This window comes from Patella vulgata, chromosome 6 (genome assembly GCF_932274485.2).
Source record: "Patella vulgata chromosome 6, xgPatVulg1.2, whole genome shotgun sequence".
NCBI classification, from domain to species: domain Eukaryota; kingdom Metazoa; phylum Mollusca; class Gastropoda; family Patellidae; genus Patella; species Patella vulgata.
In genome coordinates this window covers 61,982,449-62,003,605 of record NC_065884.2, presented here as the reverse complement: position 1 = coordinate 62,003,605, position 21,157 = coordinate 61,982,449, and the positions used below count along the sequence as shown (strand labels likewise).

At 35.7% G+C, this 21,157-nt stretch overlaps 1 protein-coding gene across 1 annotated transcript in view; it reads right to left on the bottom strand.

The window, feature by feature from the left end:
- The window catches only part of LOC126824435 (DNA-binding protein RFX6-like), a 41,123-nt gene extending 20,911 nt beyond the window's left edge, over nucleotides 1-20,212 (bottom strand). Inside the window, exons 1-4 of the mRNA XM_056101768.1 lie at nucleotides 20,095-20,212; nucleotides 10,970-11,138; nucleotides 3,307-3,430; nucleotides 2,701-2,762 (exon numbers count right to left, since the gene is read on the bottom strand). Coding sequence (XP_055957743.1) covers nucleotides 2,701-2,762; nucleotides 3,307-3,430; nucleotides 10,970-11,138; nucleotides 20,095-20,212 — 473 coding nt within the window. The remainder of the gene's footprint in view (nucleotides 1-2,700; nucleotides 2,763-3,306; nucleotides 3,431-10,969; nucleotides 11,139-20,094) is intronic.
- Nucleotides 20,213-21,157: the final 945 nt, after the last annotated feature.

Below are 21,157 nucleotides of genomic sequence, written 5' to 3'. Positions count from 1 at the left end.
GTTAACTCGGGACCAGGTCTAAGCCATAGCTCCAGATAGGTATAAGTATTAACGGGTATAACACATTAGACATTATATAGAATACGCATGGTATGCTTAACCTTTCTGTAACACCCGATACCACTTTTGTCGTATTGATTGCCTGATACAAAAAAACAACCCAACTCTTATTGGCAGAACACGGCGATGATAGAAGTAGGTAAAATTTTAATGTAGTGTAAAGACCAGAATATTCAACCAAACCCAACTGTAATCAAAGTTTCATTGATTGCCTCTGTATGGACTTAACAAATTGTTTGATAATATCAACGCAAACTCCTTCATATCACTATGTTTTATTTTGGTTAAAATACGATAAAGAGGGCTTTTAATCATATATTTACAAAAGCTTTCGACAGAGGAGGCATACAGACAATCTACCATAAATTGATTCGATCAAACAAAACCATGTTACGAGTATATTAAATTGTTCCGGCTTTCTGTTCTTTTTTAAGCACATACTTGTATCTATCGATCGTCCTGTTTTCACATTGACGTACACGTGAATTTTCCATGTCTGATCAAACCACTTGTAACAATGGCGAATATTTTGGCGGCAGAAAGAAGACGCATGTCTGACAGACAAACGGTTGAACAGTAGTTTCGAAACTGCTCACTCCACCCACCCCCACCCCACCCACAAATACACACTAAAAAATAGTAATGAAGAATAATTTGCCACATATTTATCTTTAATTTGATCCCCTTCCCAATCTCCGACTAAATTGACTCCCTGCATAGCTCCCGCAAAAAACCCTCAAACTCATTAAAATAAAGAAAACTTGTAATCTATATCTCAAGCACGGAAAGATGTTGAAATAATAAAATTGCGCAATCTCTGAATCAATAAGGTTCGCGTGCACCCGCCTATTCCGCGAAGCACCATAAACATTACAACAGCGCCAAATGGTACCATAAATAAGACAACATGTGTTTGGAGTGTTTTACTGTTCCCGACAAGTATCTAACAATCACTTCACAAGTGTACAAGATCTTAGTATAAAATTTATTGGCGTCCCTACTCAAAGTATTGAAATAGCAAACTTTTCTTGGTTATAAAATAAAAAGATTTTTTTGTGTGTGTGTCACCCGTCCACCAGAGGAAATGACTGTAAAAAAACATATATCGAAACAACTTATGTCCATAGCTTGAAGGATATTTAACAAGCAATGAAACAATATAACACGGCGTGTTAAACAAGCAGGATTTGTTGGCCGAATTTTGTAACGCGTGCGCTTTAGATATTGAAATCTATCATTGAGTTAAACATACTTTATGCGAGAGCTAAATCTGCCTATTGCAGGTCTTTCTTTAGGCCTTAAATGTTATATAAATCATTAACAACTCTCGATGCCATCCGAGGGCTCCGATTTTTAGTAGATTAGAACGGTTGGGTCATATAATGATTTAATTTGAAAAAGGATAATCGAGTTTTTGTTTATTATCTTAACCACGGTAGCAACGACAATCAAGGCTACACTGTTCTTCCAACGACGGTAGCTCAGTTCAGAGTAAAGTAATTTGACTGAAATGTTCAACATATTCCCGTGTCATTATCTATTGTTTAACTATTATAGCGAGAACTGTCAGCTCTTTATCTAATCTTACATAATGCCTAGGATTTGACTAGGTGTGGGAGCACCTATCTAACTTCGTGGGTGATATCCGTGTTATGCGGTTTCCTCTCACTGCTAAAGACCCCTACATGCAAAAGACTAAAAAGTATCTAAATTTGCCTCCTATCTACATGTATAGTACGTGTTCTCCAATTGAAATAAAGATAAAGCCCTTCGTACACGAGCAAATTTTGTTTGACAAATGGAGATTTGTCAAAGACATTTGCTCGTGTACGAGTGGAAATTTGCCAAATTTTCATTTGCCATATGAGATTTGACAAAAGCTGGCATGCATAGCTTTTCGTCAAATAAATGTGTCAAAGATTTGGAACTTATGTTCGTGTCCGATAGGCCGTCAAATAAATTTGCCACAAATCTGCGCACGCATCTAATGATTTCACTTTCATTTTTCGACGCAGGGGCGGATAAGTGCAAAGAAAAAGTAGGTGAACTTTCGATTATCGTCTCGTTGATTAAATTGCAAATATGCCTATTACTTGGACTGATCGAACGGTAGAAATCCTGCTAGATGGACTGCAAAGTCGCGAGTACTTATGGAACACTTCAAGGAGTATAAGGACCGAAACAAGAAAAAAACGCTCTTTTGGAATTAAAATCACTATTCTGAATTTTTTGTACACAAGTTGGCTTTCTTTTTGTTCTATGAATGCGGTTCCTTCACAGTTCCGACCAAGAAAATTTGAAGAGACCGTCAAAGAAATTTGTCAAATTTTCTTTGCTCGTGTACGACTGGCTTAAGCTATGTGAAATGTGAAATAATGATACGACAATATATACACAATAAACAACTATAATAATAATAATAATAATAATAATAATAACGTAGTTGATCAGAGACAAGTTGTGATAATAATTGATCCGGTGGCCCGTAAGGTTCGATGGTACTATATTTTATTTTTATAAGATTTAAAACTTTAAGAATATGAAGAGGAAAGCGAAACGCGTAAAGACGAGTAGGCACCAATTGAACAATTATAGGACAAAACAAACACTCGCAAAGTTTTGATAGAGAAATAAACTTACTTGGAATGACCTCTTGTTCCCAAACGTCTTGTTGTTAGATGAGGAAATTTCTGTCGTATTGTCTATAATTAATAATATAAAAGGCATGTACTCCCATTAGAGCCACAAAAATGGGGTTGAATTCTAAGAATTACTAAATTAATATTTTTATTAAAGACTGATTAATGACAATGCTTTTGCGACTTAAATAGATTGGGGCTTCTTTTAACAATAAAGGGGGCCTCGGTTATCAAGTGGTAGGACACTGGCCTTTCTAACAGAATGTCCCGGGGTGTTGGACCCCCCCCCCCCCCGGTGTGTGCCGTGAAGAACCTTAGGATGTTTTTTTAAAGCCAGGTTCTCAATAGTCGTTTGAATGGAACGAAAAGCAGAGGTTCGGCTATGACAGTCGGGATTCGATTTAGAGTAGGCTGAAATGCCGATTTTCCGACGTGTCCGTCTCTCGTTTAGTCTCAAAATGACCTAAACATTGTATGGACGAGACTGTACACTCCTTTATATTTAACAATAAAACATACAACATGTGCATGATGTTTATCAAAATTCTTATATTAGTAACAATAGACTGGTACGTGTTTGTAGTCGGATATAGTTAGAGTTGCTTACCTTTCCAAAGGTGGCAGCACAAGCTGGTTCCAATGTTTCTCGTCGACAGAAATCCAGGTAATGGGCGTATAAAATACATCGAGGTAAACAAACACCTTCACATATACTGTAGTTCTCTTCTAACCTGAAACAATATAATTATTGTAAAGTGGCGAGCCGCAGTGGTTTTGTTGGGGAACCCACAACTGTCATCAAATTGCCCGGTGGCTCAGTGAGTAAGACGTTGGTTGGCTAACCTGGAGGTCCCAAATGTTCGATACCAGTGTTGGCCGAGAAAGTTCATTGGGATATTTTTTCGTGGTTCCACCGTGTCAGTCGTGCATGACAGATCATTTGCCTGATGGAATTCGGTAGGACGTAGCACACTGTATGGCGTATGTCCGTCTTCATTGGCCCAGTTCGGAGCAGAACAGTAGGACATTGAACGCCATTTCATTTCATTTCCAAATTTCCCGGCATATTCAGCCAAAGCAAAACCATTATACGGTTGAAGAAGATATCTCAAATCCACATTTTCATATTGGATTAACGAAGGGAGATTTCTGGCGTAGACCGTTTAATTGGGTTTGCGGGATACGGGATCAACTTGGATTTGTGAAATGGTGGATGAATAATACAATACTAGGCAGGGTATGCTTACCCTTTCTAGAACACATGATACTACTACTCAGTATATAGCTGTTGAGATACGTTTGGGGACAATATTGTTCGAAAGAATATGTATTGATATATATATGACCATTTGTCGCCAGTTTTCATTGCAGAATTGTCGGAAAGAGAAGGAAGAGATCTTCAAGCGTAACTAATTCAAATAATTTTTATTTGACGAATAAGAGAAACAATTTGAAAATGTCTAGTCGGCGTTTTCGATTTTAATACAACATGTACTTTTCGAGCGACAACTCCCAATCCCATCACCAATATTTCAACCACTCGTTTCCTGTCAAAACCAGCATCTTCACATCTCACCCGCCGTCACCGCGACTACAACATCGCAAGTATCCTCCCATCACATCGCCAAAATCCCCTTTCCCTATGGTTAGCAACACCTCAATCACAACCCACAGCCCACAGTCCACCCCACCCTAGCCATCTGCAACACAACGGCTCCAACAGCATGCTCTTAATTCAATCTCCAAAATCTCCCCACCCCTCCATCGTCAAAACAGGGAATTGGTTTCCTAATCGTCTTCAAGTGAGATAAATATTGAAATTAGTTATTATCTAGTGTATCGAGACAGGGCAATATGAGCAATAAATCTGTCTTGTTAAAGATAAATACAATCTATATTTAGATATCTTAATTACAATTAATACTAACTAACAAACATTATAAACCTGTCACTGGTGATACCACAGTTATATTTCATATCTCGTTTATATCAAGGTTCGGAGGCTTAAGTATCGTAAAGCTACGTCTTATTATTACACCTTCAGCACTGATAAAATTAGGCTAAAATATTTGAAGGTTAAAACGTATGGATGACATCCTTATTAAAATGAAATGAGGTTTAATTTTCGACTTTTCTGCACGTCATGCAGTGTGCTATAAAGGACATTTTGCCCGGAGAGTGGCGCTAAGGCCCACGCTTATATCAAATTTCATCTGGCAAGGGTTCTTTTACGTGCAAGCCAATGTGTACACCGGACCCAGCCGAACGACTATCAGTGGACAATAATTAATTGAAGAAAATGACAACAGGCGCAAATATCCCGCGGGTTTGGATATATAATTATTTTCAATTGCATCGCATTGATCTCTGTAGTTTCCATGTGGTTGCATTATGATATGCTTGATGGGAATGGATTGGAGATGACCGCGAGCTTGTCCAAGATGTTCGGACACACCTATCTACCGACCAATTTTCCCACCGACCCATAAACCCCATAACAAACTACAAATTCATTGAACTAAACATTGTCGTGTTAGTCTCAAAAATATTATTGGTTAGAAAGTGGATGATGAACTTTACTATTATGTGTTTCCTCTATTCGACAACAATTTTCATAACAATATTGTTTGAAATTATATACTTAACAGTATCTCTTTATATATAGTAGGGATGTAAGTGGCCCAAGATCGGATCCCTGTGGTACACCGTCACGATAAAACAAATAAAAGGTTCACTGATTGACTGTAAACAAATATTATAATCAATTTCTTCCACTCTGATTCCACTCATCACAAAATATTTGAGACATTCCCGAGCTGTCGTGCAAAACTGTCAATCTGACTTTTCATTTACACAAACTTAAACTTTAAATTTATTTAATACCTGCAATCGAGCAGCTAATTAGCATAAAGGAGAACGTGAATACGTCACCTAATGACATTCACGAGCTTTGCGAATCACTTGAAGTTGTCAATTTCTAGCCTATCAGTCTAGGAGGTAGTTTTCACATCCGACTACCCGAGGTTCCTTAAACCCTTTAAATAAATAACATGCATTAAAATAAACAAACTTTCACGAGATATTTGTCAAGACGAGGATAAAAAAATGATTTGTTGTCACTATGGGTTTGAATTGTAAAAAGATTGTCCTTCTTTTCAAAAAGATTTAGGAACATAATCGCCTCGATTAAAATTAACATTGAATATAAAAAGTATAATATGACATGCTGAAAAAAAATATCCAGCTCACAGGGAGAAAACAAATTAAGGCTCTTAGGAGATAGTTATATAAGAATCTAAGCCGTTCGACTTATATTTGGTCGTTTCCATGATTTAATTCTTGTATGAAGAGTTATTAAAAAGTTAAAGTCAATCGTCATATTTGAAGGTTAAAATCTTAAGTTGCCAGGAAGAACAATGTCACTGTGGCAGTCAAAACAAGGATGTCTGTCGCTAAATATGTCGGCAGAATAACATAATATTTCCGCTATTTTGAATGGAGAATAACATTCAGCTAATTATATGTTTTGTGATTATGCATGCAATGTGAGATATGATTTTTTAATGTCGCACGTGTTACAATAATCAAGAGGTGGCGTGGGTTATAAAATCCCCAAGGTTCGTCGCGGCCCCCACCTCGGTGGTTAAATACTTAAGATAATGTATTAATTTTGGGTGTAATTTTGGCTTTAAATAAAATGAAAATAATCGGTTTCCTGACTTATAATTACAGAAATATATTCTTATCTCCGACGAACTGTAAATGATGTTAAATAATACTAATGATATAAGATAGGGCCTGTTAATTTGTGGATATTTTGCTTAACAGATTTTCCCAAATTATCTTTAAGAAGAAGACTTTTGATTATCTTTTTTTCTGTGAGTTGTCTATTACATGAAATTAACCATAAACACCTTTTATATTTACCAAATATTATATTACTATTAATTTTATAGTTTATTAGTATTATACATATCAATATCTACTATATATAAACACTCTATTGTCCTTCTTCAAGGGTCCTGGCTTAAACTATAGGATTTCTATCACTGTAAACTATTACCTAACTATTTAACGCCAGGCTGTGCTTATTTACCAAGCTTGTCAATGATATAAGCGACACCAACCCCTACTTTACAATACAATACACTAGGAATTGAACTATGTGATCTCGTTTATTTAAATCTTTTATGAGACAATGTAATATAATACGGTAAGTAAACCTCGGCTTTCAATAGTGGGATTTTTTTTTCATGGGATAAAATAAATAAAGTAAAAATACTTCACACTTGAAACGATGAGTGTCGTCAACGAGTTTTGTCTTGTCGATGTTATTGGGTACATTCTCGTGTTCTATTACTCGCTTTGCTCGTCTCCCTTCAAATTTTATTATTAATAATTATTAATTTGATAATACTTTAATCCATTTAATAATACGTTAAGTCATTTAATAATACGTTATGTTATTTAATAATACGTTATGTTATTTAATAATACGTTATGTTATTTAATAATACGTTAAGTCATTTAATAATACGTTATGTTATTTAATAATACTTTAATTGATTTAATAATCATTCAATATATTTAATGCTAATTTAATTGATTTAATAATAATTTAATTGATTTAATAATAATTTAATTGATTTAATAATAATTTAATGCATATTATAATAATAATAATAATTTATTGATTTAATAATAATTTAATTTATTTAATAATAAGTTAATTCAGTTAATAAAACATGTAAGTTTATTCAATTAATAATTCATTTTAAAAACAAAATGTAATATATTTAATACTACATGTAATTCAATGTATTTAATACTAATTTAATATGTTTAACACATTTTTTTTTATTAATTTGAGAATAATTGAATTGGTTTAATTATAATTGAATTGGTTTAATTATAATTTAATTGATTTAATAATAATTTAATTGATTTAATAATAATTTAATTGATTTAATAAAAATGTAATTCATTTAATAATAATTTAATTCATTTAATAATAATTTAATTCATCTAATAATAATTTAATTTATTTATTAATGCCGTTAAAATTCAACAACAATTAAAGACAACCGATTGCGCTTTAATATATTTTTATTTACATCACAATGCTAGATCTCATTCATTTTGTGCGGCATTTTAGTTCAACACTGGTCGTTCATATTAATAAGCCAAAGCTTGTATTAAATATAAACAGCCCCCTTTTTAGTTTGGACCTAATATCTAATTTTTGTAGTTGCAAAATTAGTAACCGTAACCGTCACATGATTTTTAAAAATAATAAAATGACAGGCATACATGCAGTAGACCCAATAATATATATTGTCTCCACCGGGATTGTCATTGCTAACGTTGTTAAGATAATAAACTAATAGTCCCTGCAATGTTGGTGCAGCAACGTAGAATGTTTTCACCATTAGTAAACAACTGTGTTATAAACTCATTGTCCCGGTTGAGACAATATAAAATCTTCACCATTAGTAAACAACTGCAGTTGTTGAACAGCACTCTAGCAGGACACAGCTCATCATTAATTTCTACAAATCTCGTGCAAAAGCTATTTATAGTCTTTCTCTCCGTTTTTTTCCCATTTTGCATGGCGATTTATGTTGACTTTTTTGGTGTAGAATCGAACAAAAGTGTTTAAAATATATTTTTTCTGCTAGGTTTTGAGGCGGACGGATAAGAGAGTTAAGAGATTGGTTACGTTAAAATGTAGGGCGGACAGTTGTATGTTTTTTTATATGCTACTTCCACTTTGTGTATATCAGATTCTCATGATTAACCCTATACCTGCCTTTGAGGCAAAGGTTGCACATGTTGCTCCATCTGTGGTATAAAGCGTTCGATCCCACGAAATTTGGGTAAACGTTATATCAATAGAGGCAATTAATGATGTCAATGGGCAATTAAGGATGTAACTGCTTCCAACAGAGAACGAAATAGACTCGTGAGCTCTTGCGGCCCGTGCGCAGGGTACCTAGCCAAACCGTATAGCGAGTCAATACGTGAAACCGGTTCCCGTTCATAGGTGATCTACACAAATTTATAGTTTGCTTCATTGGCTTGAAGTAATTGATTAAACTGGACACCATTCTGTTGAATCCAACCGTTTATTACCGAGTCTGATAAAGACAAGAGAATCCGAGTTAAAACATAGCTCAGTAATAAACATTAAATTGTATTCCATAAAAGTGTGTCCTGTGTAATGGAATGAAATGAAATGGGGTTTAATTTCTTACATGTCTTCACCACCTGGGCTATGGGCACGCGATTTGCAGTATTGAGCGTTTCTTAGTCACATCCAAACGACTTGATACCCTTCCATGTCAGGTTTCCCCACTCCACCCCCACACCACTGACAAGGGAGGCACTTTATCTACCACCACCGGGTTCCAATCTGGAATCTATAGTGAGCCTATGTGGCTTCTCCTATTTATCAGAGAATTCTAGTATCTATGTATTGTATATTGTACTATATCATACTATAGTATACATCGTTTCCTAGTAACGCAGCAAATATTACACAGTAGTTTAATCTACTTCAAATTGACCCCAGTTTTATTTATTTAATCCCTTTTAATCTGATTCGTGAATTATTTTTGCTTTTATTAAGATTAGTTTAATAATAGTTAATACCCTCTATATTACGTATTAAGTTAGATTATAATATCGCTTTACATCGCGTATTTCTAACGAAACGAAATATTAATTTACATAAATTATCAAATATTTATTATGCATAAACTATCTATAGTCCTAAAGCGAGAAATTAAAACGAAACGAACTATTTATTATTGAAAGCTCTCTGACGATAATGTGGGAAATTGAAACGAAACGAAATATGTATTATTGTTAGCTAGCTATCCACAGTGTGGGAAATTAAAACGAAACGAAATATGTATATACATAAACTATCTATATTCCTAAAGCGGGAATTTAAAACGTAATATTTATTATATATAAACTAGCTATTGACCTACAGTAGGAAATTTAAACGAAAAGAAATATTTATATACATAAACATTACTGATCTGTTCTAAAGTTGGAAATTAAATCGAAATATTTATTATACATTATGTGTAGTCCTAAAGCAGGAAATTAAAACGAAATATTTATTATTGAAAACTAGCTACATGTATCTTTTACTGTGGGAAATTTTAACGAAACGAAATTTTTGTTATTGAAAGCTAGCTATCCCTAGAATTGGGAATTAGAACGAAATGAAATATTTATAAAGAAGACCAGTTTTCCAATAAAATATCAACTGAATCAAATTGAATAAGAACTGCAGTGTCTACACATAGCAGTCAGTTTTGTTGAGGGGTTTTACTTAAAGATACATTATGGAAGATTATATAGATTAGATAAAGACCCGACAGTTCGCACTATAGTAGTTAAAAACTAGATGATGTAAAGGGAATATGCTGAAAATTTCAGTCAAATTGCTTCAAAACTTATTTTGAAATTTTTGTACCTTCGATTGTCATTGTTAGCGTTATAACGATAATTAACAAAGTCTCGATTATCCATTTTTTTGCGTTTAATCAGCAACGGACGTTCAAATCCAATAAAAATCGGACAGATAAAATGGCATCGAGAATTGATTATGGTATTTTCATGTTAATAAATGTCTAATTAATAGACCTGCAATAGGCAGATTTACCTCTTGCATAATGCATGTTTAAAGAGTTCCAGTTTCTTTCCCCTTGTCAATGGTGTAGAACAGAGGGCCTTGCTAGTTGTTCCGATGCTCCGAAAAAACGAGACCCCGCGTACTCGTTAGCGCACACACAAATGAACCCTTGAAATTCGGAATTAGAAAACAAGTAGCCTGAAATGCCACTGCCAAGACAAAATGTGCCTCAAAGTCTTTATTATCCCCGTTAGTGCAGAAGAGTATACAACGTTGAACCCCATTTCATTTCTTAGCAATTTAAAATTAAAGGGACATTATATAATACGATAATACGATAATAGTTTAAAATTACCCCACTCTAAGCCGAGTTAACCTCGATTGTCATTGCTAAGATAATAAACAAACTCTCAATTATCCATTTTTAAATTAAATCATAAACTGTCAATCGTATTTAAAATCCCGAGCATCCGATGGCATCGAGGGTTAATTGTGGTCTTGGTAATTTACTTAATGTCTAATTGACTAATTGATAATTTATATAACATTTAAGTCCTAAAGAAAGACCTATAATAAGTTTTTATTATGTATTTGGAATGTGTTTATAATAAAATAAACTGACCACTGTAAAGTTAAAGATGTTTGTTTTTTCTTGTCTCGCATTATCTGAGCCACCGTCTTTCTTTGTTGCTGATTCGCATCCTCTTGTCTTTCATTTATTCTTTCCTTTCCCTCTTCTTCCTTCCCACTCTCCTCATCACTACACATTTGACTATCATCTGCATCGCGATCTGGAAAATTAAAATTACATATTGACAAAGCCTTAAGAATATAAAACAAATAAACATAACATATCCTTCAGTTCTAAATCCGAAAATTCAGAAATAATTTCTAAATCTCCATTGTTGTTTCTTTTTGTTGTTGTTGTTTGTTGGTTGTTGATTGTTTCGTTTGTTCGTTTTTTTTTTTATCAAAATCACATAATTTACTTTGCTTTCCTGTTTGAAATAAAATATACAATAGTTTACATAGACAATATTTTACTGTTACGACCCGATCCAATCAATCTCTATGTCTGGATAACATTTAATTGCCAATCAACAAGGGACAACACTCGTAAAATTAAGGTGATTCGGGATAAAGATTAATTGGAGAATCAGTGACGGCGCTAGTCAATGTGTACAGTAGCTGATCTAGAAAGGGGTCTAAATCTAGGGCACCATCCAAAATCCTGCCCCATAACAAATGTCAACAAAATACGTAATGAAATGCATAAAAGAACACTGAACGCCCTGGTAGAAAATATATCGTATTGCCTATATACTTGTTCGACGATCGTCATCGTCCATGTCATATTATTAGGATTGTTGTTGATTTTGTTTATTGAGGTTTTGTTGTGAACCTTAGGGCGCTTACTTGGTCTCATGTGGGGGTGGGTGGAGGGGTCTGAACGTGTATGTTGAACTGTATTATGAACTCAAATGTGTATTATATTGTATTAATATTATAAATTCAAATGTTACGAAATATCAACACATCTTAAAGTGGAGTGTTTGTTTATTTCAGACCATGGTATATTGTATATCCCCACAGGTGTAATTAACAAGGTAATTAGCACCAATTAACATCCTTATCTTCAGCTTATAAACTACTTATAAAGACAAATATTACAACACTCGACATTATATTACACATGGAAATTGACAGCTTACTTTATATTATACTAGAAACGGAGCAGTTCTAGACTTCGCAAGGTAACTGTTGATGCGCGACTATTTAGATGTGGAATAAAATACTAATAAACAGGTTATTGTAGTTTAAGTTCGATTACTTATGCAATAAAATACTAAGAAGAAGATGGACAGGTTATTCACTTGATATGACAGTTTCAGTAAAAAAAAATCCGAACCAATCAGAAGTACCATTACGGTTAACATTTAACAAGATCATTTCAAAATTTTATAAAAGGTCTTTCTTTGGGTCTGAAATGTTTTCTAAATTATTAATTGGACATTAATTAACTTATCCAGGCCATAATCAACTCACGATGGCATCGGATTTCTCCGATATTAAATAGATTAGAACAGTTCAGCTATATTTTGATTTAAGCTAAAAAATGGAGGAGCGAGACTTATCGTCGAACAACCAGTGCGGTGGTTGAAATTATTGCACACATCTTGTCAACTTTCAAAAGCTAATATCTTCGCTCGCAATTGAGTAATTTGAATGACATTTTCCAATTATTCATTTTACATTATCCATTTCCGAACTATTATATTATATTAGCTCTTTATCTAAATCTTTACGACAAGAAGTGGGGTCAACTGTCCAACCTCGTAGGTTTTCTCCGGGTCCTCCGGTTTCCTCCCACTGCCAAAGATCCCTACTCGCAAGTGAATTATTGAAATAAAATTGAACCATATGTTGATCCCGAAATGGCCTAGTTTGTGTCGAGTGGACGTTAAACTCTCTCTCTCTCTTTCTCTCTCTCTCTCTCTCTCTCTCTCTCTCTGTTGATTTGAGTTAACGTTATTGTTTAAACAGTATTTTGAATATATTGTACAATTGAGGGACATTAGGAGAATAAGCCAGGATGATGACAAGGCTAAATTTGTCTCTTTAATAATACTATGTTTGTACAATTTAAAGTAATACAATTCATTAATTCACTATAACGAACGAGGGGATAGGATGGCCGAATGATTAGCGTGCGCTATCATAAGGTCTGTCATCGAGTCAACTGGCGTGGTTTCGATTCCCCTGTTGTACGTGACAAGGAGTAGCGAATTATTGAAAAAAATTGAACCATATGTTAATCCCGAAATGACCTAGTTTGTGTCGAGTCGACGTTAAACCCAATTTCTCTCTCTATCTATCTATAACGAACGAACGAACAATAATTGTGTTGAAGAAATATATTTTATGACTGTTATGATTATTTAACAGACCTATTGATTATATGTTTAATGAGGAGCTATAAAAGATTACTGGTAATAAAGGACTATAACCCTTGATAAAGGGAAACTAATAGGTTACAAAATTCTTTGATTTTTAAAATGATAATATTTTGTCTGATGTTCGTTTGTTTGGTTATATTTATTGTACAACACAAAGAACTCGATCAATACTCATGAAACCTGATCCGACAGTAATAACCAAAGATTTACAGGATTAATAGCCAATAGGAAGCGGAAATGGAATATGGACATCATTTTATTTTGGTAATTTAGTGTATAATAGAGAGTTAATGGGGTCTAACGTCCATTCGGCACAAACTATATCATTTCGGGACTAACATATGGTTCTATACTTCGCTTGTCCGTAGGGTTCTTTTATTTAGCAGTGGGAGGAAACCGGAGGACCCGGAGAAAACCCACAAGGTTGGACAGGCAACCCTAGTCCTTGTCACGTACAAGCGGGGAACCAACTTTTCTGTTGCGACCGGGGCAATGTAGACGATTATACCTCATATCGGATTTTTCAAGTCCGGTCTTCGCTATAGCGTGTAGCGCCCCGCGAGAGTGATTAGAACGGCATGCCTAGTCGTGAGTATGAGACAAAAATATGAGGTCCTTTCATGTACACATTGGGGTAATAGAACGCTTGACAGTTAGAATTTTAAGACGAATAGGCGAAAACGCCGCTGTCGGGACAAAATTCTCTTACCCTCATCGTTCGGATGTGACGAAAACCCAAGTCCCATTCAGGTACACACAGGCGCAAAGCAAATGAACTCTTAACGGTTGGAAATAGGCGGAAACGCTGCTGTCCGGGCGAAATTCTCTTACCCCACATTGTATACTTATCAGCTGTTTGTATTTTGTTGTGGAGACGTTAAACCCTGTTTTTATTTCCTACCACTCTATACACCCAGACTACTATCTATATAAGAGATAAAGTCTAGAGGCATCCAGTGGCTAGAGATTGGTAAATATGTGATTGGTGGTCGCTTGGAATGTGAAATATTCCTTCACCTCAATCTACCAAAACAATGAGGTTTAGTCTACGATTGTAAATATATACTTGACGCTCATTAATGACTTACATATTTTTTGAAATGGCTAGAAATACGTCAGGGTGAATTGTGAATGATGTTGCAACAACTGTGTTTTAGTGCGGTATTAATCCGTTAACTACACCAACCGGGTGAACACAGGGAATTTTTAGAAGTATATATTCTGCTTTTATTTACTAAAGCTAAAAATGTGTAGGGGGGGGGGGGGGCCGAATGGTTAGCACGTGTGCGCTGTATCATAAGGCCTGTCATTGAGTCAACTGACGTGGTTTCGAATCCCCGGTTGTACGCGACAAGGAGTAGGGTCGCCTGTCCAACCTCATGGGTTTTCTCCGGGTCTTCCGGTTTCCTCTCACTGCTAAAGACCCCTACGCGCAAGCGAATTATTGAAATAAAATTAAACCATATGTTAGTCCCGAAATGACCTAGTTTGTGTCGAGTGGATGTTAAACCCCATCTCTCTCTCACTCTCTCTCTCTCTCTCTCTCCCTCTCTCTCTCTATCTCTCTCTCTCTCTGTATAACAGATGTGAACCGGCGGTCATATAGGGTCGAGATCTATTCTTGAAGTAGAGTATATAGATCTCTGTGTGCAGAATGCTGCGTTTAGTCATTCAGATGGCATGAAATAACATTGATCTGCGCGTGAAAGAAACCAGTTTGAATTCTATAAAGCATAGACAGAAACGCCGCTATGCCAGTTGAGAAATTGGCAAATTGCCAGTTGAGAAATTGGCAAAAATATCATTTTCAACTTCAAATTCAAACGTTTGAACATAGCTATTCCATTGGGGGAATAGAAAAACAAGGGAGGTAATTGTGTTATTATTTCCGGGGTGAATGAGTTTTAAGTGTGAGAATGATCGTATAATAGTGAGTTAACAACATATTGAACAAAAGACATAGATATAATTATGTTTTGACTTTCTTAGAAAATATGGAATTCTCTCTTTAAAATGTCGGACAACTAGTTTAGTGTCCGTTCTCAAGCGGAACTGATTGCAAACAGACAGCGTAGGTTTAGTATGCATTAGCTCGGCTGGTGCAGAAAGTAGGACGTTAAACTCTATTTCAATACACAAATTAGCTGCATATGAGAAAATATATCAGACACGCGAGAAAAGTTATCATTTGGCTGGCCCTAGTGAGGTCAAGTTGTTAGGAATTATAAATTCATGCTCGCACGAACTGGGACCACTTAAAGTTGAAGTACTCACATCAACTCGACATACTTTACGCTTCAACAATGTCTGAATTATTTGTCTTGGTTCAGGTGGTGATAGATAGTTTTAAAACATAGCTGTCAATATCATTTACCTCCTTCTGGGACGGTTAAAATCATTTCTTTCTAAGTCGTCAGACGTTCGTATTCTACACTATGTTTATAAGCCCACTTTGAAGATGATATCTACAGTCCTCCATCGTTTTTTTATTTATTTATCTATTTATTTTGTTTTTGCATAAGCCCACTTCAAGACAGGTGGGGATAAGAACTATAATTTATATCTAACTTCTCTGCGAAATATGCGATTCGGAAAACATTCAAGACGAATACCTGCTTCCTTATCAGAAAGAGGGAAAGTGTTCTCTTGGAGCTTGAATGGGTCTATAGCTTGAACGGGTCTAGCTTAAATGGGGCTAGCTCCAAATGAAAAGCACGGACAAGACTCCCGCGCCTTCCAAAAACAGTAAGATAAGGGCTTATGGAAATATTAAAATGAATATGAGAACGCTTATGTTTAGGAATACCCCCACCCCACCCTCCTAAATCTCATCACGATAGGGAATAAAAAGTATCGTGCGGTGGTCTCAAAGTGTCCGTGGTATTGGGCTTCTCAAAAAGTAAAGTGTCCACCTTTTCTTTCCGTAGGTACAAATAAAATAAAAGTGTATGATTGACGCCATCTTAGACGGTAATTTCCTACACTCAACATAGACATAAAATGCATCGTAATTTAATTACAAAATGAGATGAGTATGGGTTTGATCAAATGGGGAGGCGTCCACTTTCGTACGTTTTCGCTATATGCTATCAGATAATGTTAGTTACAAAATGGGCGAAGTGTTTTGCTGATCAAATGGCGATGCGTTCTCCCGAAGCAAAGTGACTCAATATCATCAAATATCTTCGATATTGAAAACAAGAATTATTTGTCAATTCAGATCAACATTGGTCTTGTGATCTCACAGGGACAAGATGGGCTTCTGATATCCAATATTCAAGACAAAATAAACATTTTACCATTGGTACACGAACCGTGTACCATAATGCGTTTCAGCGCCATTTGGAACAAGGGACTCAAAGAACGAGGCTAGACATATTCCACAAGTCATGTCAAATAGTGACGCTATATTCTTATCTGGAGAGCATGCGCAATAATTACCATCGGTGTAGACTGGAATAACAAGACGCTAAAGATTGTCATTTAATTGAGACTTTGGCGCATTTCGCCGAACATAACTGATTAGAAATTACAGTAAAAATAGAAACGATTGAATGTAAATCAGTTTATATACATTCATATTACATTATTGTATGCGTTGCGTGATCCCAAATATTAGCGATTTAACTCCTTTAAATAAAATATAAGTTTATTGACGCCCTCTTCCACACCCTATAGAGACCACCTACAAGATATTTATATGGTATAAGATGAGTATATAGCTGTCAACATATTTATATTAAACCCTCTTCACCTATATTGACTTTTATTCTTTACCTTTCAATAAACCTCTATAGTCTATGATATTATACTATATTATATATTATCTAACGACAACACCACTTTAACGCTCAATCAGGATATATGAAGAAGACTGGGATCGGGTTTAAATCCTCGTTGACATCACTAAGACTATTTTGAGACTGACATAGGGAAATTACATTTACATGTTTACGTGTGCTGTTTACTCTTTGTTTTTTTTTTATAATTTGAGCTGCGACGGGATCTTCTACGCACATTATGTGCTTCCGGTCTGGTTAAGGACACACATTAAACACAACAGCGTAGCAGGGGCTAGGAGAGAAGGACGCAATGACGAGCTTTGCGTCATGGTTTTGAGTTTTTGCGCCACCTTGAGGTTTTGTACCCCCTCGCAAATGGCAAAAAGTCACGCGGTTTGAATGCGGTTTACAACATTATAATCATAATCATAATGCTCGACCAGTGTCAAAAATATACCGTGGGTCAGATATGCTACAAATTGACGCTAGCATGTTCCACACAGCCCAATATTACTGGGAGGAATTGCTAAAATAAATGGTTATAATAGTCTGCAAAACTTTATTACTTGCTGCAAAAAAAAAAAAATTAATAAAACAAAAAACCTTCTGGTGTAAAGCGGGATAGAAGGTTTATAGTATACACCTAGAAATAAGGTAAGAGAGAGAGAGAGAGAAATGGGATTTAACGACTACTCGACACAAACTAGGTCATTTCGGGACTAACACATGCTTCAATTTTTATTTCAATAATTCGCTTGCGCGTAGGGGTCTTAAGCAGTGGGAGGAAACCGGAGGACCCGGAGAAAACCCGCGAGGTTGGACAGGCGACCCTACTCCTTGTCACGTACAGCCGGGAAATCGAAACCTCGCCAGTTGACTCAATGACAGACCGTGTGATACAGCGCAGCGCGCATGTGCTAACCATTCGGCCACCCAACCCCCCTAGGAGATTTTTTCGTAATTTCTCAGTGATAAGGAACTGTGTCCCCGACCCCCACCCGACCTCCTGGTAACGAAGTCTGTGCCTTATCGAGTCCCCTAGAAAGTGCTACTTGTACTTGAAATGATTAATATCAGACTGTGTAAAACGGGGTCTTTTAGAAAGTGTGAAGTCATCAAATGAGAAGTGAAACCAGGTGTTCAAGAAAGAGTACAAACACCATGTAAAGGCCTAAATAAGAAGTGGTACTAGGTGTTCTAAAATTGGTAGTCATAACCTGTCGCACTGGACAATAGTTTGAAGCCATGTGTTGTAAAAGAGAGGGAAAGAGAGCGAGAGAGAGGCGGGGGGGGGGGGGGGGGCAGAGAGTCCGAGGAATACCGACGAGGTTGGTGAAATAATAACATGTTTATTGACCAGTTTGATTTTTGATTTACGAATGTCTGGTGAATATTGGTGCGACGTGAAATAAATGGTCCCACTAGTTATCAAAAGCAATCGAAATCGTTAGTAATATTTGTAATTAATAATGGACGAATTAGACAAATTAGGCCAATCGACTGATTCGCTACATGAGAAAATTCATCAAGATGGAAAGTGGTAATGTGACATTGGATGGAGGACTGCGCTACAAAATCCAAACAGAACAAGTGATCCAAGAATATAGCTCAAATTAGATATATATTGCCAGAAACGATACACAGGTTAGACCGAATAAAACCAGAGAATGGACAAAGGGACTATGTGTAATTTGAATATTATTCAAGCTCAAAGCATGAAATTCGAACCTGACTAAAGAAGACGGTCATACACCATAAAATGTGCTTTCGAGGACATTTTGCCTAATCGTATTTTGAATTCCAACTGACGGAAAAAAACGAGGAAATTTCTCGGACGACACAGGGGCCTTTTGATTAGCGAGTCAGTGCATTATTCAATAAATAATTCTATCAGTGATAACAAAGTGTATATATATGTATCGGCCTAATATCAGTTTAACATACAACAGTCTGGCAGTGGTGTGCAGAGTTGAGGAGGAGGGGGCGACGGCCTCGAGCATTCATCTCCCGAGGGCATTCAAAGTGTTCCAATAATCGTTGTTAAATTTGCTGTATCAGTTGCCAAACTGACTTTGAATAAAACTTTTATTTCGTCAGTTTTTACATGATATTAAAAAAACATTTATCACATTTCTCACTAGTAAGTAAAACGTTAAACCCCATTTCAGTTAATTTCACATAAAATACTTAGGAAAATGAGTAGAAACTCGTCTGATATAGAAACTAAAACAACAAGAGGTAAATTTGTATATGGATGTAGGATATAAAATAACCCAGATTATGTTTAGAAGATAATATGTACTCCTTTTTGTTCTGATAGTCTAGATGTAGTCTGATGTACAATTTCAAGAGGTATTATCTAAGAGCTAATATTTTATAGAATAATGCCCCCACCCCCTTTCAATAAAACAATGCTTTCTACAGAAAAAATAGTTCTGAGATACCTTGTAACACACCTGTAAGAAGTTGAAACAGATACAAATTCTGACACAAGTAATATTTCACTGCATGTAAAATATGTTTTCATTATTACATACCAGATAGCACCAGTGGTATCTGGGGTCAACTATTTGATTGAAATAGGACTGTTCGGCAACAACCGGACTTTTACGTGAATGCACGTATTCTTTAGCACAAGTAGAAGACAATATAACGGAAAAAATGGAATGGGGTTTAACGTCCTACTGTTCTGTTCCGACTGGGCTAATGAAGACTGCCATACACCAAACAATGTGCTATGAAGGAAATTGTGCCCGGACAGCGGCGCTACGGTCTACTCTTATATTGAATTCCAACGACCAAAGTGCAGGTCAATATGTAAACGGCACCTCGGTTTTTTGTCCCATACGAAAGACTATACGTTCTGGCCCTTTGTCCTACACAACTGACAAGGGATCGAAAACAGGACCTCCAGGTTGGTTAGGGAGCCAACATGTTACCCAATGAGCAGCGGCCGCCCCCGCCCAATATAATGGAAATTGGGTTAGAATTAATAATAAAAATATTACCTGGTTTTAATTTTGATTTGTGTTTTCTCGGTAACAGATCGGATATGGCATCAGCTGACGTCTCGTGCTCAGTTTCCATAGTACCTTCACGGCAGATTCTTTTGCCCTGGGTAGGCATTATGACACTCGCTATAAGCTAATTAATAGCAAGTTCATTTCATTTATTTAAATTCAGGTATTTTAGAACATAAATTCGCAAATGTCTAGAAGAATTATATCCGAGTAATTGATGTAAATCTAATTCATCTCCAATATGTCCGTCTTCTGTTTATTAATTCCGAAATATTTTGAGAGTACCGCGGAATTTCTTTCGGATTCTTCTTATGTTTGTTTTTTTGTGGTTCGTTTGATTTCATACACCGTTAGTGAATTTAAAATCAGTTTAAAATTCCAATTGTTACAGCAAAGAACGTTGAGTCTCATTGACCGTCGTCAAATAATTTCTTAATTTGGAAAGGTGTAAAGGAGTTATTTGTTATACCCTTTCAACATATTTCACATGAAAAGACGGCGTGTGTATACGCTGTCTACAACACTACGGAACGAAAAGATCTGACATTAAATTTATTAAAATTTGTTTTCTTGTCAGATTTTTAAAAATTATCTTAACATACACATGCTACTTGTTTTGACAACCAGAATATTTCGTCCGTTTATAAAGAAAAACCAAAAACTCCTGAACTTCCGCCTTGAATCCTGACACTGACGACATACATTGAATATTCATTTGATATTTTGTTCAATTTTAAAGACCATCCTGATATCTGATATCTGGAAGACTGGTACCACGAAATCACTGTAATTTACACCTGAGTATATCCTTGATTAACTGCTGATCATAGGTAATTAGACACACAGGTAAATAAAAGCTCCGTATACTTAAACAATTAACAGGTGTTAGAACAAAGCCTGAACACGGGTGACTAATAAACGTAGGCATTATACCCCAATAATATGACACAATTACCTGTCAAATATACTAATCAATGATTGGTCAACATTATCACGTGGTCAATATCTCAATAATGACGGCGACAAGTACCTGTCACATTTCTAGCCATGT